Source organism: Carcharhinus amblyrhynchos, chromosome 15, assembly GCF_965287045.1.
Source record: "Carcharhinus amblyrhynchos chromosome 15, sCarAmb.v2.hapA, whole genome shotgun sequence".
In the NCBI taxonomy this organism is placed as follows: domain Eukaryota; kingdom Metazoa; phylum Chordata; class Chondrichthyes; order Carcharhiniformes; family Carcharhinidae; genus Carcharhinus; species Carcharhinus amblyrhynchos.
The window spans coordinates 6,132,023-6,155,197 of record NC_137338.1 but is presented as its reverse complement, the minus strand read 5'-3'; the positions used below and the strand labels follow the sequence as shown (position 1 = coordinate 6,155,197).

Here is a 23,175-nt window from a genome sequence, read left to right as displayed (position 1 = left end):
CCTGTATTCCACAGCAGATGATAAAGATGCCTGGCATGTGCGGATGGTGAGTGGGACCAGTGAGCTGATGAGGACATGACCTACAGGAAAGATGAAGGTGTGTGTAAGAGAGTGAGTGGTGATGTCTCCTGAGCTGGCATCTCATGGGATCCCTGTGGATGTGTGACGTGCTGAGTGTGAATTGAAAGTAATGAGAAGAGTTATTTACCCTAGCAGAACAGAGCAGAACATTTATCTTCTTTCTGCACTGCATGGTGGTCCTCTTCTGCAGGGCACTGGTACTGACCACCATCTCCCAGGCTGGCTTCATCACCTTGCTAGTTGGCTTTCATGCTGTGTGTGGGTACAGTACATCACAGCTGGCCTAAACAGCATCAGGGAGTATCCAGTGAGGCATCTGAAAACTTGGAGGCAAATTTCCTGGCAGCCATCATTTCCCAGCAACTTGCAAAGTGTAGCTGGTGTGCACTGGAGTGGCCTTTAAATGTGGTGCCCCGATGATGAAGAGTTGAGATGATGGTGGAACAGGTGACTCAAAGGCCATCCTGCCAGTGATTTGGTGTGGAATCCATGCATGGAAGTTTTTGGCCTGAATTGCCACACTATTACTGAATGAAAAGCCACCAACGTCTGGGTGGATTCAGCGCCGTTTTCCCCCATCCCGACATCAATCTTTGATGATATTAGACAAAATCCCTGTCCACGTCCTTTGGATTATCATGACCACATTAACACCTCTCCTTGTGTTATCCTCCATTTTAAGCATAATATATTTGTTTTGTCTCAATCGCCCTTTTCCAAAGATATATCAAACCTTTTAAAATGTGTCAATGGATCTTGTGAAGAATATGTTTTCAAATTTAATTTGTGGTTTTTAATGCATGTCCTAACTAAACCTGAAACAAAGTGTGAAGGGAAACAGAACAGACAAACAGAAAAGAAACTTACCCTTTCAGCTTTCTCAGGGTACAAAAACAAGCTGAGGTTTAGAAACCAGAACATTTTAAAAATATATAAAAGGACACATCTTCCTGACATTAGATGGATGTTTCCTTCATATTTTCCATTTTGCTGCGTGGTGACATCTACTTTAATCATTATATCATTTCTAGCTTTGGCCTGGATTCAAATTTTTAGTGCACCCATTGACTACACAGAATGGGTAATTATAATTTTACAGATGGTGGCGGAGATTTGGAAAGTTTGTTTTAGAATCCTGGAACATTTACTGCAGAGTAGAAAGCCATTCAGCCCACTGACGCCTGTGCTGGTCCAGAAAAAACTGTGGAGTTTAAGCGCACTAGTCAGCTCTTAATATGTAGCCATTTATTTTACGGCACTTCAATCCCTCAGGGTTCAGTGCTGGATCCACTTTTATTTGTCATTTATATTAATGATTTGGATGAGAATTTAGGAGACATGGTTAGTAAGTTTGCAAATGACACCAAGATGGCATAATGGACAGTGAAGAAGCTTATCTTGGATTGCAAAGGGATCTTGATCAACTGAGTCAGTGGGCTGACGAATGGCCGATGAAGTTTAATTTAGATAAATGAGAAGTGACGCATTTTTGTAGATTGAACCAGGACAGGACTTACTCAGTTAATGGTAGGGCATTAGGGAGAGTTACAGAACAAAGAGATCTAGGAGTACAAGTTCATTGCTCGTTGAAAGGGGAGTCACAGGTGGACAGAGTGGTGAAGAAGGCATTCAACATGCTTGGTTTCATTGGTCAGAACATTAAATACAGGAGTTGGACCATCTTGTTGAAGTTGTATAAGATATTGGTAAGACCACACTTAAATACTGAGTACAGTTCTGATCTTCCTATTAAAGAAAGAATATTATTAAACTAAAAAGAATGCAGAAAAGATTTACTAGGATGCTACTGGGACTTATGGTTTGAGTTATAAGGAGAGGCTGGATACACTGGGACGTTTTTCCCTGGGGCGTAGAAGATTTAGGAGTGATCTTCTAGTGATCTATAAAATAATGAGGGGCATAGATAAGGTAGATAGTTAACACCTTTTCCTAAAGGTAGGGGAGTCTAAAACTAGAGGACGTAAGTTTAAGGTGAGAGGAGAAAGATACAAAAGGTTCCAGAGGGGCAATGTTTTTCACACAGAGGGTGCAGAGTGTCTGGAACAAGCTGCCAGATGTGGTAGTAGAAGCGGGTACAATTTTGTCTTTTACACAGTTAGACGGTTAAGATTGGTATAGAAGGAAAATGGCCAAACGTGGGCAATTGGGATTAGCTTAATGGTGAAAACTGGGCAGCATGCACATTTTGGGCCCAAGGGCCTGTTCCATGTGGTAAACCTCTATGACTCTATAATGAACAATAGCAGCATAGACCATTTGGCCCCTCGAACCTGCTCTGCCATTGCATAATATCATGGCTTACCTTTTACTTCAACTCCACTTTCTCACACTAACTGCGGGTCCCTTAATTCCTTTAGTATCAAGAAGGAATTAACCTCTGTCTTGAATAAGACAACAACTGAACATTTACAGTTCTCAGTAACTGGGTGCAGCTGGAACAGTATACAATCTCTTACATGAATGCAGTGGCGACAGCTGGCTTGGTCAAAGTAACCGTTGGTGTCATGGTGTTATCGAAGTGAGAAATTCTGAAATGGCAGAAATAATGAAAATAGTTTTCAGATATAAAAAATGAATGAAAGTTTGACATAACGGGCTGAATTTTCTGTACCCTGCAGGGACAAATTAGGAGGTAAGAGGGCTGGCAAAATGGAGGGGAAGTATCAAGAAGGAGCCCTGATGTCTCCTTTTTGCAATGCCACTTTGCCATCGGTGGGATAGCTGGTGGCTTGGAAGTTGCTGGGCAACCAGTTCAACTACTTCACTGGCCAATTAAAGGCCACTTTTCACTTTCACATGCATTTTGCCTGCATTGGGAAGGTCCATCACAACATGGGGAAGCTGATGGATGAAGCCTGGCAGCTGGAGGCAGCAATTGTGACCTCCCAACACCCTCTTTACTGCTGAGGTCAACAAGCCTCAGCACTTGGTGCCACTGCTGATCTGCCATTCCAGACTGGACCCTGAAATGGTTCCTTAATTAGATGGTGGTAGTGCTGGCAGCTTGTTAACTAGTCTTTGCAAACAATGTGTCACCTCAGGTTCCACTCTTGCCAAAGTCTCACCTCCCATTTTCAGTCAGGACTTCCACGTTACCAGCAAAATTCAGTCCAATACAAATAATTGAGTAAAATGTGAAAATGGCTTAACTAACAAAATGTCATATATGAAAACACAAAAGTCACATTTTTACATAATGGATGAAGTAAAGTTATAATTATCATTTTCAAATGAATTACAAGTGAGTATTCTTCAATGTGGGTAAACTAATATGAACAGATAATTAGCAATTGAAAATTTAAAACAGTGCAGCCTGAGTAAGTATTGATGAATTACAATTATGCAAAAATGCTGATAATTAAATGGATAAGTATTTGATTGAAAAAAGGATAGAAAGATGCCAAATTAGTGAAAGATAAAACCCTAGATATTGGTCTGGAATGTTCTGGAAAGCAACTTTGAACAATCCAGATTCCAGAACTTGGCCAACCAAATTTAAATTAGGCAGTAAAAATTGAGGTAAATTTATGTTAGTGTCTGTGGCACATTATGGAAATAAGCTAGCAGAACAAGTCATGAATGGACTCTCTGGACAGAGCTCCCAAGGCTGTTAGCACATCTCAAGTACAGGCGGCTTCGTGGTTTGGCTACGTTGACAGGATGTAAGGACTTTCTGTCTGGTGAGGTCTCTAAAGCCGGCAGGATTCCCAAAGCTCTGCTTCAAGAATAATGTGAAGGACCTAAACATCACACTTGGGAGTCATGACAACAGAGGAAAATGGCAATATCACTGTGGAACAGCATGCACCATCATGAAGACTAGTCATACTGCAACTTAGCAACTGGTGCCGAGGTCAAAAAGCACTCTCCACAATATCACATGGCAACTTCATGTGAGGTACTTGTGGAAAAATCTGCCTCTCAAGGTTTGACCAACTATCAGCATAGGGTGTACTATATGAAGACAGCCCATCAGAAATGGATTATATCCATCATCTTTCATAGATGGGAGGATGCCAACAATATCAATAATATACTGCATATTGACAAAAAAAATTTGTTCTATGGCTAGGCCTGAATCCTCTTGTGGCATTGCCAGCAAGAACTTCTTCAAGTCCACACCTGACAGATGTATGTAACTGTTTCTTCATTACTACAGGGTCACTATCCTGGAATTTCCATGCCATTGCAGAAGCGTTATTTCAAGAACTGTGATGGCTCAACAAAAAACAAGTAGCATTGGACACATTTATCTTAACTGCTGGTAGCTGCCATTGCTGGCAAACTGTATGCATGAACCCCAAGCTTCAACAACAAAGTTTTTGATTCTCTGTCAACATATTTCTGAAGATGAGGTTTACAAATTATACAAAACTTTTACGAAAAAAAAGTGGGCGGCTAAAGACTGGCACTAAGAGGATAATCTTGCAACAAATTAAGGTTAGGATAGGATGTGAGAACAACAAAAGGGCCCAGAGAGAAAGGCAAAAGGTGGGGGGGAAGGGGGAGTTGCAGTACAGGTTAGGGAACATAATACAGAGGGAGGACATCTTGGAAAAGTCATGTAACAAGACATTGTGAGTAGAGCTCAGAAACAGGAAGGGGACAGTCACTATGATGCGGATGCACTACAGGCCTTCCAACAGCCCACAGGGAGTTGAAGAATGGATATGTAAGCAGATTCTGGACAGATTAGAAATGATAGGGTCATTGTAGTGGGAGATTTTAATTTTCCTTGTATTGACTGGAAATCCCTTAGGGCCAGGGGTCCAGATGGTGAGGAATTTGTTAAGTGTGTCCAGGAAGGTTCTTTAGAACAATTATGTCGATAGTCCCTCGAGAGAGAGAGGGCTGGAATACTGATTGTCAAGTGATTGGGGTGATTGGCGAGGGCGTTTATTCATCCGTTATTGTAGCATCTGCATGGCAGACAGATAAATGAATACTGCTCGACAATCACCAGGCAAGAGTGTTCTCTTCCTGTTGGCGAACACTTCAGTGGTCATGGGCACTCGGCCTCTGACCTTCGGGTAAGCATTCTCCAAGGCGGCCTTCATGACACATGATAGCGCAGAGTCGCTGAGCAGAGACTGATAGCCAAGTTCCGCACACGCGAGGACGGCCTCAACCGGGATCTTAGGTTCATGTCACACTATCTGCAATCCCCATGACTTGCCTCGGCTTGCAACATCTCACTTACTGTCTTGTCTGGAGACAATACACATCTCTTTAACTTATGTTTAATGCTATCTCCACACACATTTTCTGCATCTTTAAGACTTGATTAGCTGTAAAGACTTGCATTCTAATCAGTATTCTGTAAACTGTATGTGTGTCTTTATATGCCCTGATTGTGATCAGAACTCCCCACTCAGCTGACAAAGGGGTAGAGCACCGAAAGCTTGTGGTGTTTCCTACCAAATAAACCTGTTGGACTTTACCCTGGTGTTGTGAGACTTCTTACTGGGTTTACCCCAGTCCAACGCCAGCATCTCCACATCTTGGCCATAGAAGACAGAAGGTAATGGTAAAAGGGTGTTTTTCTGAATGGAGGTCCATACTTCATGGTGTTCTGCAGGGATCAGTGCTGGGACCTCTGTTGTTTGTAATGTACATAAATGACTTGGAAGAAAACGTAACTGGTCTGATTAGCAAGTTTGCGGATGATACTGAGATTGCTGGAGTCGTGGATAGTGATGAAGATTGTCAAAGAATACAGTAGATTCATAGAACCTTACAGTGCCGAAAGAGGCCCTTCGGCACATCGAGTCTGCGCCAAACACAATCCCACCCAGGCCCTACCCCCATATCATACCCACTAATCCCTCGAACCTACGCATTCCTGGACACTAAGGGGCAATTTCTTAGCATGGCCAATCAACCTAACCCGCCCATCTTTGAACTCTGCGAGGAAACCCGAAGGACTCTTAAATCGGCCTCGCAGGTGGAGGAGGTGGTCAAGAAGGCGTATGGTGTACTGGCCTTCATTAATCGAGGGATTGAGTTTAGGAGTCGGGAGGTAATGCTGCAACTTTATAAGACCCTTGTCAGGCCTCATTTGGAGTACTGTGCGCAGTTCTGGTCGCCTCACTATAGGAAAGACGTAGAAGCTATTGAAAGGGTACAGAGGAGATTTACAAGGATGTTGCCTGGACTGGGAGGCATGCCTTATGAAGTTAGGTTGAGGGAGCTGGGACTCTTTTCCCTGAAGAGACGAAGGTTGAGAGGGGACCTGATAGAAGTTTATAAAATGTTGAGAGGAATAGATAGGGTGGATTCTCAGAGGCTATTTCCCCGGGTTGAAATGGTCGCTACGAGAGGACACAGATTTAAGGTGCGGGGAGGAAAGTACAGAAGTGATGTTAGGGGTAAGTTTTTCACTCAGAGGGTGGTGAGTGAATGGAATCGGCTGCCGTCAGTGGTGGTGGAGGCGAACTCGCTGGGGTCTTTTAAAAGACTTCTGGATGAGTATATGGGGTTTAATGGGATTTGGGGTTATAGATAGGTCAATAGATTGGTAGGTGTTGATGTGATCGGCGCAACTCGTGGGCCGAAGGGCCTGTTTGTGCTGTAGTGTTCTATGTTCTATGTTCTATGTACCCGGAGGAAACCCATATAGACACAAGGGGAATGTGCAAACTCCACACAGACAGTGACCCGAGCCGGGAATCAAACACTGAACCCTGGAGCTGTGAAGCAGCAGTACTAACCACTGTGCTACCGTGCCGCCCACAGAATATAGTGGAATATAGATAGGCTGGAAAATTGGGCGCAGCAGTAGCAGATGGAATTTAATCTGGGCAAATGCAGGGTGATGCATTTTGGTAGATCCTTTTCAGGTGAGTGCAATAAAATAAATGGCAGAATCACCATAAAATAAATGGCAGACACACAGAGAGATCTGGAGGGACAAGTCCATAAATCCTTAAAAGTAGCAGCACAGGTACAAAAGGTGGTGAAGAAAGCTTATGGCACACTTGCCTTCGTCAGCTGGGGCATCGAGTATAAACATTGGCAAATTATGTTGGTTAGGTCACATTTGGAATATTGTGTCCAATTCTGGTCACAACACTATCAGAAGGATATGGAGGCTTTGGTGAGAGTACAGAAAAGGTTTACCAGGATGTTGTCTGGTATGGAGGGTATTAGCTATGAGAAGAGATTGAATAAACTGGGATTGTTCTCCCTTGAAAGACGAAGGCTGAGGGGTGACCTGATATAGTTTATAAAATTATGAGGGACATAGGTAAGGTGAACAGTTGGAAGCTTTTTCCCAGGGTAGAAATAACAATTACAAGGGGCATAAGTTCAAGATAAGGGGGAAAAGGTTCAATAGATGTGCGGGGGAAATTTTTTACACAGAGGGTGGTGAGTATCTGGAACAAGCTGCCAGAGATAGCAGCACAGGCGGGTAAATTTTGTCTTTTAAAAAGCATTTAGACAGTTACATGGGCAAGATGCGTATTGAGGGATATGGGCCAAATGCAGGCAACAGGGACTCATTTGGTGGTTTAAAAAAAAGGGCAGCATGGACAAATAGGGCCATAGGGCTTGTTTCCATGCTGTTAACCTCAATGATTCTATGACATCTGTGTCAATCCCTTCCTTGCCTCCACCTCTTGATGGCCCTCTATCCAGCCCAGTACCCACAACAGTATAAATCTGATCCTATTTTCAGTTGTCTTCAGCCCTGACAAAGAGTCTTCCAGACTCAAAATGTTGGCTCTGTTCTCCCTCCACAGATGCTGCCAAACCTGCTGAGATTTTCCAGCATTTTCTGTTCTTGTTTCAGATTTCAGCATTAATTTGCTTTTATTTTATGTGAACACAAGCTGTTCTCTTGGGTGGATGTACAAGCCCTCATGGCATTATTTTAAAGGAGAACACTCAGGTGTGCTAGCCAATATTCATCTATCAATCAACATAATTAAAAACAGACTACCTGATCATTCTTGCATTGCTGTCTGTTGGAGCTTACTGTGCAGAATTGTCTGCCACATTTCCTACATTATAACAACGGTTACAATTCAAATCTGTTTCACTGGCAGTAAAAGTATGTTGGCACATCCTGAATTTGTGAAAAGCTTCCTTTTACCTACAATGGTACAAGTGGTGATGCCTAAATAAAGGCATATGCCAAATTTAAAATATTATTAATATTAATCAGCATCCAATTAGCAGAACTATTCTGAATATTCAGGGAATAGTTCACTTTTGTTCAACCTATAATTCTCAAGAACAGTTTTAGTCAACAGTGAACAAAGTTTCATTTAGTCAAGATGCAAATATCAAATTGTCACACTCAGTATCCCAACTGGTAGTTAACAATGACATTCCAGGTAAGCCTGGAATGTAAGCTTTTTTATGCCTTTCAGCTTTGACAAAGGGTCATCTGGACTTGAAACGTCAACTCTTTTCTCTCCTTACAGATGCTGTTAGATCTGCTGAGATTTTCCAGCATTTTCTCTTTTGGTTTCAGATTCCAGCATCCGTAATAATTTGCTTTTAAGCCTGTTTCAAACCTAGGTTTCCTGCATCAACACCTCTCCCAGATTCTAATGAAAATTCCCACCCACAACACTTACTGTACAATGAAATAAACTTACCTGGAAAGGAATTGCTTGGAGTCCTGTAAACAAAAGGAGAGATCAATCAATACACAGTCGAATGCAACAAAGGGAATGACTTTCAGGTTGAAGAGTTCAGCAGGTAGATTGAGTCACAGTAATGGAATAACATTTGTCTATGACACCTTCTGAATCAAGGTGGTGGGATGGTGGGCCTGAGTGAGATGTTCTTTTGGAGATCAAGTGCAGACTCAATTGGCCAAATGGCCTCTTTCTGCATTGTAGGGATTCTATGGTTCTACGTTTCCTGAGCTTTTCACTGAGCTTCACTGCAGTGTCGGAGACTCAAGATAGACATGTCAGAGTTGGAGTGGGACGGTGAATTAGAGGCAAGCAACCAGAAGCAGAAAGTCACATTTGCAGAGAGAACATTAATTGATTGGCCAATTCCAGGAAAATCATAACTCACAAAATCCCCACACTGGGGATTTTGTCCCCCAGTTAACCTAATGTTGGGCCCCAAAGCCCACAAAGAAAATCCTGCCCACTTAGCAATGCCTTTGACAAGATCCCAGTGGCAGACTAATCAGAAAAGTAAAAACCAATGGGATCCATGGAAAGAAGGCAAGTTGAGTTCACAGTTGGTAAAGTAACAGGAAGCAAAAGATAATAGTCCATCGGTGCATTTATGTTGGAAGTCTTTTTCCAGTGGGATTCCACATGGTTACCTGTTCCCAAGCACTTGTTTCCTTGTTATTTGGGGTATTAGGAATGACTTAAATCTGGGTGGTCATGTTAAGCTTTTTGAGATTATACAAAAATTGATTGAGTAGTTGATAGTAGGAAAGCTTCATTCTGCAGGAAGATGTTAATGGACTGGTCACATGGGCAGAAATGTGGCAAATGGAATTCAATCCAAGTAAAGCATTGTAGAGGACAATAAATGGTAGGATGCTGAAATGTGTAGAGGAACAGAGGAACCTTGGAGTGCATGTCCACAGATCCTGAAGTTAGCAGCACAGGTAAATAAAGTGGTTAAGTAATATGGAATACCTTTCAATTGCCCAGACACAGAAATATAAGAGAAAGAAGGTTTTAAAGATGTATAAAATGCTAGTTCAGCCACAGCTAGAATCTGGATCTGGTCACTTCGTTACAGAAAAGATTTATCACATGAGAGACAATAAAAAGGAGATTTACGAGGATGTTGCTAGGAATGGGAAATTTAGTGATGAGGAAAAACTGGATAGGCTAGGGTTATTTTCTTTAGAACAGAGAAAGCTGAAGGGAGATTTAGTACAGATGTCTAAAATCATGAGACATATAGAGAATTAATGGGAAGAATCTAATCCCTTTCATGGGAAGGTCAATCACATGGGGATATAGAATTAAGCTTAAAAAACATATTGGAGGGGAATTAACAAATTTTGGAACCTTGGAGAAGGAGGTTGTAAAAACAGGAGATGGAGTAGGGAGAGAGGATTAGTATTGTATAGTTGTAGGGGGTCAATACTTAGAGAGACAGATATCATATCTAAGCATAATGATGAGCCCCACATAGTGTGTTGCCTGCCTGGTGCCATCTCAAGCCAGCTTGTAAAGGTATTGGAGAGGCAGGGTTTTGTTCCATTCGTGATGCTCTGCTCTGCAGAGGAGTCACACTTGGAATTTTAACTCTGTTTTCCTCTCCCTAAAGATGCTGCCAGACCTGCTGAGGTTTTCCAGCATTCTGTTTTGTGTCAAGAGATCCTGATTGGAGTTAACCCAGAACTAGGCAGCAGTGATAAACAGATTAAGAGTGATCAAAGTTTGAAACTCTCTTCCACAAACAGCAATTGACATTCAGTCAATTGATTAATTTCAAATCTGAGATTGATAAGATTTTTGTTATCAAAAAATGTTAAGGGATAGTGAGCAAAGGCAGGTTTATTGAATTAGATTGCAGATCATACATGATCTCATCAAATGGCAGAACAGTATTGAGGGATTTGAAATAAGCCTCCAGAGGCCAGTGTCCCTTCACCAGATTCCCTTTATTTACAAGCTGTATTTATAGAGTGCTTCATACTGACAAAGTCCAAAGTGCCAGAAGACCTGGTACTCCCAGTTATAAACACAGAATAGACTTCCTGATTGGACAGGCAATAATGAGCTTAATTAGGGAGTTCATGTTCCAAGATGCCAACCTCAATGGCTTCATTGAGGTCATTCTTGATCCTATGTTGCTTTCTATGTTTCAGCATTCCCATTCATTATCAGGTATAAGAAACTGACTTGTGATCAGCTGTCAAACTCTCTGCAGTTCACTAGCCCACTGACAGTTGATTTTTATGCATATGTGTTCAGAATGGTTATTAAGTGAAGTAGGTGACTGTGGAACCAATCAATGATGGATTTACGAGAGAGGTGATCATTGGAAAGATGAACTGTACCTGAAGAAAGGAGAGACGATCCATTTGCAGTTGTTTCTGTGTTTCAACATCTACTAACTTAATCTGTTCCACCTTTTCTCTTAGTGATTCTGAATCACTCCTGATCTGAGAGAGAACACGGCGCTCCTCGTCATCGATCAGTTTCAGTGCGTATTTTTCATCTTCTTCCAACTGTTTTCTCCATTCAGAGAACTCCTTCGACAAGCTTGCTTTCAGTTCATTGGTGAGTGTCTAAAAATCAATCCCACACTCTCATTACGAACAGTCCTCACACAAAACTGTTATTCTCTGAACATAGGAATTATGCAGGTGTAAGACAATTAGCTTTACTCATTATTAATTTCATGCCCTTCAGAAAATGGTGGTGAAATTTCTTCTTGAACCATTGTAGTACATGTGGTGAAGACATGTGCTCCCAGAGTGTAATTAGGTAAGGAATTTCAAGATTAGGATAGTGTGTTTCTGGAGGGAAACGTGGGGGTGGAGGTGTCCACATGTATCAGCTTGATGTTCTAAGTGGTGGAGGTTGTAGGTTTCGCAGATGGTGGTGAAGAAAACTCGATGAGGTGCTGCAAAGCTTTCTGTAAGTAGTAAACACTGTAATCAAGATAAACTAATCCTGGAGAAAATGGCTGTGTAAGCATGTGAATAGACTGCTGATGAAGAAGTTTGTTTTTCCCCAATAGTATTGAGCCTCTGAGTATTGCAGATGCTACATCTACACAAGCGAATATTCAACACATTCCTGATTTATGCCTTATAGTAAGAAGTCTCACAATACCAGGTTAAAGTCCAACAGGTTTATTTGGTAGCACAAACTTTCAGAGTCTCGCTCCTTCTTCAGGTGAGTGGGGAGTTTTGTTCACAAATAGGGCGTATATAGATGCAAATTTACAAGATAATGGTTGGAATGCGCGTCTTTACAGGTAATCAGGTCTTAAAGGTACAGACAATGTGAGCGGACAAAGGGTTCAGTATAAGTTAAAGAAGTGCATATTGCCTCCAGCCAGCACAGTTAATGAGATTTTGCAAGTCGTGGGGGTTACAGATAGTGTGACATGAACCCAAGATCCCGCTGAGGACATCGTCATGTGTGCAGAACTTGGCTATCAGTTTCTGCTCAGCGATTCTGTGTCATCATGTCGTGAAGGCCGCCTTGGGGAATGCTTACCCGAAGATCAGAGGTTGAATGCCCGTGACTGCTGAAGTGTTCCCTGACAGGAATAAAACAGTCCTGCCTGGTGATTGTTGAATGCTGTACATTGTCGCAGTGTCTGCATGGTCTCCCTAATGCACCATGCCTTGGGACATCCTTACCTGCAGCGTATCAGGTAGACAACGTTGGCCAAGTCGCAAGAGTATGTACCTTGTACCGAGGTGGATGTTGTCCTCACGTGAAATGATGGCATCCTTGTCGATGATCCGGCATGTCTTGCAGAGGCTGCTGTGGCAGGGTTGTATGCTGTCGTGGTCACTGTTCTCTTGAAGACTGGGTAGTTTGCTGCAGACAATGGTCTGTTTGAGGTTGTGCAGTTATTTGAAGGCAAGAAATGGGGGTGTGTAAGTGGCCTTGGCGAGGTGTTCGTTTTCATCGATGTCATGTTGAAGGCTCCGGAGAACATGTTGTAGCTTCTCCGCTCCGGGGAATTACTGGACAACGAAGGATACTCTGTCTGACATGTACCGTGTTTGTCTTCTGAGGAGGTTGGTGCGGTTTTGCGCGGTGGCACGTCGGAACTGTCAATCGAAGAGTCAAGCGCTATATCCTGTTGTTATGAGGGCATCTTTCAGTGTCTGTAGCTGTCTGTTGTGATCCTTTTCATCTGATCATATCCTGTGTATATGGAGGGCTTAGAACATAGAACATAGAACATTACAGCGCAGAACAGGCCCTTCGGCCCACGATGTTGCGCCGACCAGTTACAAAACAATGACCCACTAACCTAAACCAATCCCTTTTCGTCCATAAACCTATCCACGGATCTCTTAAACGCCCCCAAACTAGGCGCATTTACAACTGCAGCAGGCAGGGCATTCCAATCCCTCACCACCCTCTGGGTAAAGAACCTACCCCTGACATCCGTCCTATAACTACCACCCCTTAATTTAAAGCCATGCCCCCTCGTGCTAGATTTCTCCATTAGAGGAAAAAGGCTATCACTATCCACCCTATCTAAACCTCTAATCATCTTATATGTTTCAATAAGATCCCCTCTTAGCCGCCTTCTTTCCAGCGAAAAGAACCCCAAATCCCTCAGCCTCTCCTCATAGGACCTCCCCTCCATACCAGGCAACATCCTGGTAAACCTCCTCTGCACCCTCTCCAAAGCCTCCACATCCTTCCTGTAATGTGGGGACCAGAACTGCACACAGTACTCCAAGTGCGGCCGCACCAGAGTTGTGTACAGTTGCAACATGACGCTGCGACTCCTAAATTCAATCCCCCTGCCAATAAACGCCAAGACACCGTATGCCTTCTTAACAACCTTATCTACTTGACTCCCAACTTTCAGGGATCTATGTACACATACACCTAGATCCCTCTGCTCATCCACACTATTCAAAGTCCTCCCGTTAGCCCTATACTCGACACATCTGTTATTCCTACCAAAGTGAATTACCTCACATTTCTCCGCATTAAACTCCATCGCCACCTCTCGGCCCAGCTCTGCAACCTGTCTAAGTCTTCCTGCAAACTATGACACCCTTCATCACAATCTACCACACCTCCGACTTTGGTGTCATCAGCAAATTTACTAATCCACCCAACTATACCCTCATCCAGATCATTAATAAAAATTACAAACAGCAGTGGCCCCAAAACAGATCCCTGAGGCACACCACTCGAAACCGAACTCCATGATGAATATTTACCATCAACCACCACCCTCTGTCTCCTATCCACTAGCCAATTCCTGATCCAATTCCCTAGATCACCCCCAATCCCATACATCTGCATTTTCTGCAGAAGCCTACCATGGTGAACCTTATCAAACGCCTTACTAAAATCCATATACACCACGTCCACTGCCTTACCCCCATCCACCTCTTTGGTCACTTTCTCAAAAAACTCAATAAGGTTAGTAAGGCACGACCTACCCGCCACAAAACCATGCTGACTATCTCCAATCAATTCATTACTCTCCAAATAACTATAAATCCTATCCCGAATAATTTTTTCTAAAACCTTGCCCACAACAGAAGTGAGACTCACCGGTCTATAATTCCCGGGGAAGTCTCTGTTCCCCTTCTTAAACAATGGGACAACATTCGCTAACCTCCAATCTTCCGGTACTATACCAGAGGCCAACGACGACCTGAAGATCAGAGCCAGAGGCTCAGCAATCACTTCTCTTGCCTCCCAGAGAATCCTGGGGTAAATCCCATCCAGACCAGGGGACTTATCTATTTTCAGACCCTCCAGACCCTACGGCTTGTCCGTAGGGGATGGCTTTTTTAACATGTTTAGGGTGGAAGCTGGAGAAGTGGAGCATCGTGAGGTTATCCGTGGGCTTGTGGTACAGTGAAGTGCTGAGGTGACTGTCCTTGATGGAGATGTGTGTGTCCAACAATGCAACCGATTCTGATGAGTAGTCCATGGTGAGTCTGATGGTGGATGGAACCTATTGATGTCATCAACAAAGAACAGTACAGCACAGGAAACAGGCCCTTCGGCCCTCCAAGCCTGTGCCACGCATTGGTCCAACTAGACCATTCATTTGTATCCCTCCAGTCCCAGGTTGCTCATGTGACTATCCAGGTAATTCTTAATGCCAGTGTGTGTGCCTCCACCGCCCTACCTGGCAGCGCATTCCAGGCCCCCACCACCCTCTGCGTAAAAAATGTCCCTCTGATATCGGAGTTATACCTCGCCCCTCTCACCCTGAGCCCGTGACCCCTCGTGATCGTCACCTCCGACCTGGGAAAATGCTTCCCACTATTCACCCTATCAATACCCTTCATAATTTTGTACACTTCTATTAGGTCTCCCCTCATCCTCCGTCTTTCCAGGGAGAACAACCCCAGTCTACCCAATCTCTCCTCATAGCTAAGACCCTCCATACCAGGCAACATCCTGGTAAACCTTCCCTGCACTCTCTCTAAAGTCTCCACCTCCTTCTGGTAGTGCAGCGACCAGAATTGGATGCAGTTCTCCAAATGTGACCTAACCAGCGTTCTATATAGCTGCAATATCAGACTCCAGCTTTTATACTCTATACCCCGTCCTATAAAGGCAAGCATACCATATGCCTTCTTCACCATCTTCTCCACCTGTGCTGCCACCTTCAGGGATTTGTGGACTTGCACACTTAGGTCCCTCTGTGTTCCTATACTCTTGATGACCCTACCATTTATTGTATAGCTCCCCTCTACATTAGTTCTTCCAAAATGCATCAACTCGCATTTATCTGGATTAAATTCCATCTGCCATTTCTCCGCCCAATTTTCCAGCCTATCCATATCCTACTATATTGTTTGACAATGTTCATAGCTATCCGCAAATCCAGCCATCTTCGTGTCATCCGCAAACTTGCTGGTAACACCAGATACACCTTCTTCCAGATCAATTATATATATCACAAATAGCAGAGGTCCCAGTTCAGAGCCCTGCGGAATGCCACTGGTCACAGACCTCCAGCCGGAAAAAGATCCTTCAACTGCTACCCTCTGTCTCCTGTGGCCAAGCCAGTTCTCTACCCGTCTAGCCACCTCTCCTTGTATCCCATGACCTTTAACCTTCTTAACCAACCTGCCATGAAGGACTTTGTCAATCATTTCATTGTTTCATTGATTGTTCGCTTTGAGTCCAAAGGAAGAAAATGTCATCAATGTAACTAGTGTATAGCATCAGTTGAAGGTCCTGTGCAGTGAAGAGTCTTGTTCAAACCTGTGCATGAAGATGTTAGCATATTGTGGTGCAAATTTGGTCCCCATAGCTGTTCTGTGTGTTTGGATGAAGAACTGATTGTTGAAGGTGAAGGCATTGTGGTCCAGATGAGGTGTAGAATTGCATCTGGAGATTGGCAGTTGTCGGCATTGAGTACTGAGGCAGTTGCAGCAATGCCGTCATCGTGGGGGATGTTGGTGTAGAGTGCTGAGACATCTATTGTGATGAAGAGCACTCCTGGTTCAACTGCTCCATGGGCGATGAGTTTCTGTAAGAAGTCCGTAATGTCGCCACAGAAGCTGGGGTTATTTGTACAATTGGTTTCAGGATGCCCTCAACATAGCTGAAGAGGTTCTCACACAGGGTCCCATTGTCTGATGCGACAGGATAGCTGGGTGTGTTGGCCTTTAAGACTTGATTACCTGTAAAGACTAGCATTCCAACCATTATCTTGTAAATTGAGTTTGTGTCTATATATGCCCTGCTTTGAATACAATTCATCATTCACCGCAAGAAGGAGTAAGACTCCAAAAGCTTGTGCTATCAAATAAACCCGTTGGAATTTAACCTGGTGTGATGAGACTTCTTACTGTGCTTACCCCAGTCCAGTGCCAGTCTCTCCACACAATGCCTTATAGACAGTAGAGAGGCTTTAAGGGCTGAAAGTTGAGGCACTCACTGAGGGATACTCAGTCGCTGACCTGTTCCAGAAGCCATGGTAATTTGTTATATATACACTGAGAATCACTGTTAGCTAGAACGAATTGAATATTGTCAATGTTCCTCTCCTATAAATCTGAGTCTTGCAATTAAGGGAGTTAACATTCAAAATGGCACCGAAGTAACAGAATAGAAATATCCCTTGTAAACTCCACTGACATCCATATTTTTCTGTACCAAGCTTCTGGTGAACATTTGAATTATCAAAACTTGCTGTTATAATACAATCCAAACTCCTAGAGTGCGTTACAGCCTTGCAATGCACTCCCCAAAGCCTGGTGTCCCCTGTAAAAATAAGGATTGCCAAGGGAGGTTGTGGGGCGTAACTAAAATTTCCATTCAAATTTATTTGCATTAAGCTTTTTCACAGCTGTCTGATACAACTGTCTCATTTGCTAGGCCGTTTATGTTTAAAATTTATTTATTAGTGTCACAAGTAGACTTACATTGGCACTGCAATGAAATTACTGTGAAAATCCCTGAGTCACCACACTCGGGTGCCTGTTCGTGTCCACTGAGGGAGAACTTAGTACGCTGAGAATTAACCAATACGTCTTTCAGACTGGGAGGAAACTGGAGCACTCAGAGGAAACCCACTCAGACATGGGGAGAAAGTGCAGTCTCCGCACAGTCACCCATGTCGGGGATTAAACCTGGGTCCCTGGCGCTATGAAGTAGCAGTGCTACTGTGCCACCCCACGGTCAGTTAAGAATCAGCCACAATGCTGAGGGTGTGGAGTCACATATATGCCTATTTAGGTAGACAGAGACTCTGTCCATAAAGGAAATTTGTAAATCAAGCTTTTACAATAAAACGGTAGTTTCATGGTTATCAAGAATTATGAGTACAAAGAACAAAGAACAAAGGACAAAGGACAAAGGACAAAGGACAAAGAAAATTACAGCACAGGAACAGGTCCTTCGGCCCTCCAAGCGTGCACCAACCATACTGCCCAACTGAACTAAAACCACTTACGCTTCCGGGGGCCATAACCTTCTATTCCCATCCTATTCATGGACTTGTCAAGATGCCCCATAAAAGTACTGGGAAGAAGGGACCTGTTCCAATGGGACAGTCTTCATCCAAATCATGCTGAGACTAGAGTCTTAGCAAATTGCATAACTAGGGCTATAGATAAGGCTTTAAACTGAACAGCGGGGAGCAGGATTCAGTTGTAGGGGAAATTAGAAAACCCAATTTGAAGGAGGAGGTAAGTGTGCAGGTTAGTGATGTGGTGGATGGTTACCAGACAATAAAAGAGCAGAACATAAGAACATAAGAAATAGGAGCAGGAGTAGGCCATCTAGCCCCTCGGGCTTGCTCCACCATTCAATAAGATCATGGCTGATCTGAAGTGGATCAGTTCCACTTACCCGCTTGCTCCCCATAACCCTTCATTCCCTTATTGATCTGAAATCTATCTACCCGTGACTTAAACATATTCAACGAGGGAGCCTCCACCAATTCAATGGGCAGAGAATTCCAGAGATGCACTATCCTCTGAGAGAAGAAGTTCCTCCTCAACTCTGTTCTAAACTGACCCCTCCCCCTTATTTTGAGGCTGTGCCCTCGAGTTCTGGTTTCCTTTCTAAGTGGAAAGAATCTCTCTACCTCTATCCTATCTAGTCCCTTCATTATCTTATATGTCTCTATAAGATCCCCCTCAGCCTTCTAAACTCCAACGAGTACAGGCCCAATCTACTCAATCTCTCCTCATAAGCTAACCCCCTCATCTCCAGTATCAACCTGGTGAACTTTCTCTGTACTCCCTCCAAGGCCAACATATCCTTTCGCAACTAAGGGGACCAAAATTGCACATAGTAGTCTAACTGAAGCCTCACCAGTGCCTTGTACAGTTGCAGCAAGACCTCCCTGCTTTTATATTCTATCCCCCTCGCGATAAAGGCCAACATTCCATTTGCCTTCTTGATCACCTGCTGTACCTGCAGACTGAGTTTTTGCAATTCATGCACAAGGACCCCCAGGTCCCTCTGCACTGTAGCATGTTGTAATTTTTCACCATTTAAATAATATTCCATTTTACTATCACTTCTTCCAAAGTGGGGCTTTGTGGAAAGGGATTTTACTTTTACCGCGCAAAGTTTAAAAGAAGACTTGCTGTAGACAGCGGGCAGTGTCGGGAGCAGGCAGCAGAGTGACAGGGAAGCTGAGTGAGCAGTAAGGGCTTTGGATCAAAGGGCTTGGGAGAAAAGGGCCAGGTAAGTTTAAATTCTTAACTGTGTTTAGTAATTACTAAGAGACGATGGAGGGGCATGTGATGTGCTGTTTCTGTATGATGTGGGAGCTGGTGGACCCCAAGGTCCTTCCCAGTGACCATGTCTGCAGTAAGTGCTGGTTGCTTGAAGAGCTCCAGCTCAAAGTAGATGAGCTGACCTCTGAGCTTCAGACACTGAGGCTCATCAGGGAGAGGGACTGTAACCTGGATAATGGGTTGCAAGAGAGATCCACACCCCCTAGACTGGCTAACTCTAAGGGTCAGGAATAAGAGGGTGCTGCTGGTGGGAGGAAGAAGGGGGGCGTGGGGAGGAAGGGTGAGAGGAAGGAGCGGGGAGTGGGGAGGAAGGGTGAGAGGAGGGGGGAGTGGGGAGGAAGGGGGGGAGTGGGGAGGAAAGGTGAGAGGAAGGAGGGGGAAGTGGGGAGGAAGGAGGGGGGAGTGGGCAGGAAGGAGGGGGGGACCCAAAGGCCTCAGCCTCTCAATCTGCACAACAGGTTTGAGATTCTTGCTCCCAGTGTGGACAAAGACGAGGGCTGTAAGGTTGATGAGCAAACTGCCCATGGTACAGTGGTGCAGACACAGGACAAAGAGGAAGAAGTAAAGAGGAATGTAGTGGTAATTGGGGATAGTATGGTTAGGGGTACAGACACTGTCTTTTGTCACAATGATAAAGAATACAGAAGGGTGTGTTGTCTGCCTGGTGCTCGGGTCCAGGATGTCTCATCTGGGCTGCAAAGGAACCTGGAGTGGGAGGGTGAGAATCCGGTCGTTGCGATACATGTGGGTGCCTACGACATAGGCAAATGGGAACTAAGGATCTGCAGAGGGAGTATGAAAAGTTGGGAATGAAATTAAAAAGCAGATCCGACAAGGTGGTTATCTCTGGATTACTACCTGAACCGCGTGCAGATGGGCGTAGGGTGAATAGGATTAAAGAGAAGAATGGGTGGCTCAGGGATTGGTGTGGGAGGAATGGGTTTGAATTTATGGGGCATTGGCACCAGTATTGGGGCAGGTGGGACCTGTTCAGATGGGATGGTCTTGGTCTGAACCGTGCTGGGACCAGAGTCCTGGCGAATCATATAACTAGGACTGTAGATAGGGCTTTAAACTAATTGCGGGGGGAGGGTGCAGGGGTGGGAGAAATTACAATGTCTAAAGTAAAAGAGAGGGTACGGGCACAGGAAAATGTCGAGGATGTCCCAGTAATAAAGGGAGTAGGGGGCATGAGAAAGGTTGGTAGTGTTCCTTCAATAGAGTCCAGATAAAGGCTGGGATAAAGACACTTCATCTGAATGCACGAAGCATTCAGAACAAAGTGAATGAGCTGGAGGCGCAGATCAGCACAAATGGATATGATCTGGTGGCCATTGCGGAAACGTGGTTGCAGGGTGACAGGGACTGGGAGCTGAATGTCCAGGGTTATCAAGTGTTTAGGAAGGACAGACGGGAGGAAAAAGGGGGTGGGGTAGCTCTGTTAATTAAGGATAATATCAGGGCAGTAGTAAGGGAAGATATAGGCTCCAAAGAGCAGAATGTGGAATCGTTGTGGGTGGAGATAAGGAACAGTAAGGGGAGGAAGACGCTGGTGGGTGTGGTCTATAGACTCCCAAATAATAACTTGGAGGTGGGGCAGGCTATAAACAAGCAAATAAATGATGCGTGCAGAAATGGAACGGCGATAATTATGGGGGATTTCAATCTACATATTGATTGGTTGACCCATGTCGGACACGGTGGGCTTGAGGAAGAGTTCTTGGAATGCTGCCAGGATAGTTTCCTTGAACAGTGTGTGACGGAACCGACGAGGGAGCGAGCTATCTTAGATCTGGTGTTATGTAACGAGGCAGGTAGAATTAGGGATCTTGTTGTGAGGGATCCTCTTGGGACGAGCGATCATTGTATGGTTGAGTTTTTGATGCAGATGGAGGATGAGAAAGTAGGGTCCCGAACCTGTGTCCTCTGTTTGAACAGAGGAGAGTATGACAGGATGAGAGAGGAATTGGCAAAGGTAGATTGGGGGCGCAGATTGGTCAGTAGGACTGCTGAGGAACAGTGGAGGATCTTTAAGGAGATCTTTTTCGGTGCTCAGCAGAAATATATTCCAATGGTAAAGAAGGAACGTAGGAGAAGGGATAATCAGCCATGGTTATCAAAGGAAATAAAGGAGAGTATTAAATTAAAAGCTGATGCATTTAGAGTGGCTAAAAGTAGTGGGCGAGTAGAAGATTGGGAGAGGTTTAAATATCAACAAAGATTGGCTAAGAAGTTGATAAAGAAAGGAGGGATAGACTATGAAGCTAAACTAGCACTAAATATAAAAAAGGACAGTAAGAGTTTTTACAAATATATAAAGAGGAGGAGGCTGGCTAGAGTGAATGTTGGACCCTTAGAGGATGAGAGGGGAGATTTAGTGGTGGGAGATGAGGAAATGGCTGAGGCCTTAAATAAGTTTTTTGCCTCAGTCTTCACAGAGGAGGATGTGAATAGTTTGCTGGATATTAAAAATAGAAGGATGGTAGGAGTTGAGGGCCTGAATGCGATTACTGTCACTAGAGAGGTAGTGCTTGATCGACTAGTGGGACTGATGGTGGACAAGTCCCCAGGACCGGATGGAATGCATCCCAGGGTTCTGAAGGAAATGGCAGAGGTGATAGTAGATGCCTTAGTGATTATTTTCCAAACTTCGCTGGATTCTGGGGAAGTGCCAGAAGATTGGAAAACGGCTAATGTTATGCCGCTGTTTAAAAAAGGTAGCAGGCAAAAGACAGGGAATTATAGGCCGGTTAGTTTAACGTCTGTTGTTGGAAAAATGCTTGAATACGTCATCAAAGAAGAAATAGCGAGGCACCTAGAGAAGAATTGTTTGATAGAGCAGACGCAGCATGGATTCGTTAAGGGGAAGTCGTGTTTGACAAATTTATTGGAATTCTATGAGGATGTGACTAGTGCGGTAGACAGAGGGGAACCGGTGGATGTGGTGTATCTCGATTTTCAGAAGGCGTTTGATAAGGTGCCGCACACAAAGGTTGCTTCAGAAAGTTAGGGGGCATGGAGTTGGGGGTAAGGTGTTAACGTGGATAGAGGATTGGTTGTCTAATAGGAAGCAGAGAGTTGGTATCAATGGGTGCTGTTCTGATTGGCAGTTGGTAACTAGTGGAGTGCCGCAGGGATCAGTGCTGGGGCCTCAGCTATTTACCATTTATATAGATGATCTGGAGGAGGGGGCTGAGTGTAGGGTGTCAAAATTTGCTGATGACACAAAGATGAGTGGAAAAGCAAATTGTGCGGAGGGTGTGGAAAGTCTGCAGAGGGGTCTAGATAGGCTGAGTGAGTGGGCGAGGACCTGGCAGATGGAGTACAATGTCAGCAAGTGTGAGGTTATCCACTTTGGCAGGAATAATAGTAGGAGGGATTACTATTTAAAGGGCGAAAAGCTGCAGCGTGCTATGGTGCAGAGGGACCGGGGGGTCCTTGTGCATGAGTCGCAAAAACCCAGTCTGCAGGTGCAGCAGGTGATCAAGAAGGCGAATGGAATGCTGGCCTTTATAGCAAGGGGGTTAGGATGTAAAAGTAGGGAGGTCTTGCTGCAACTGTACAGGGCACTAGTGAGGCCGCAGCTGGAGTACTGTGTGCAGTTTTGGTCACTGCACCTGCGCAAAGATATCTTGGCCTTGGAGGGAGTGCAGAGGAGGTTCACTAGGCTGACAGCGGAGATGAGGGGGTTGGACTATGAAGAGAGACTAAATAGACTGGGTCTGCTCTTGTTGGAGTTTAGAAAGATGATGAGGGGGTCTTATAGAGACGTACAAGATAATGAAGGGGAAGGATAGGGTAGGGGTGGAGAGATTTTTCCCGCTCAGAAAGGACAACAGGACTAGAGGGCACAGCCTCAAGATAAGGGCGGGGGGGGCAGTTTAGAACGGAGTTGAGGAGGAACTTCTTCACTCAAAGGGTGGTGAATCTCTGGAATTCTCTGCCCGTTGAAGTGGTGGAGGCTACCTCGCTAAATATATTTAAAACACGGGTAGATAGGTTTTTGGTAGGCAAGGGTATTAAGGGTTATGAGATGAAAGCGGGAAAGTGGAACTGAGCCACTTCAGATCAGCCATGATCTTATTGAATGGCGGGGCAGGCTCGAGGGGCTAGATGGCCTACTCCTGCACCTACTTCTTATGTTCTTATGGATATCCTCACATTTGCCAACGTTATACTCCATCTGCCAGATC

General features: G+C 44.4%; 1 protein-coding gene across 1 annotated transcript in view; it reads right to left on the bottom strand.

Moving 5' to 3' along the window:
- Window positions 1–2,554: 2,554 nt before the first annotated feature.
- The window catches only part of LOC145353506 (E3 ubiquitin/ISG15 ligase TRIM25-like), a 29,747-nt gene continuing 9,126 nt past the window's right edge, over window positions 2,555–23,175 (bottom strand). Inside the window, exons 3-5 of the mRNA XM_080204314.1 lie at window positions 11,102–11,332; window positions 8,709–8,731; window positions 2,555–2,630 (exon numbers count right to left, since the gene is read on the bottom strand). Of these exons, the coding sequence (XP_080060440.1) occupies window positions 2,555–2,630; window positions 8,709–8,731; window positions 11,102–11,332 (330 nt within the window). The remainder of the gene's footprint in view (window positions 2,631–8,708; window positions 8,732–11,101; window positions 11,333–23,175) is intronic.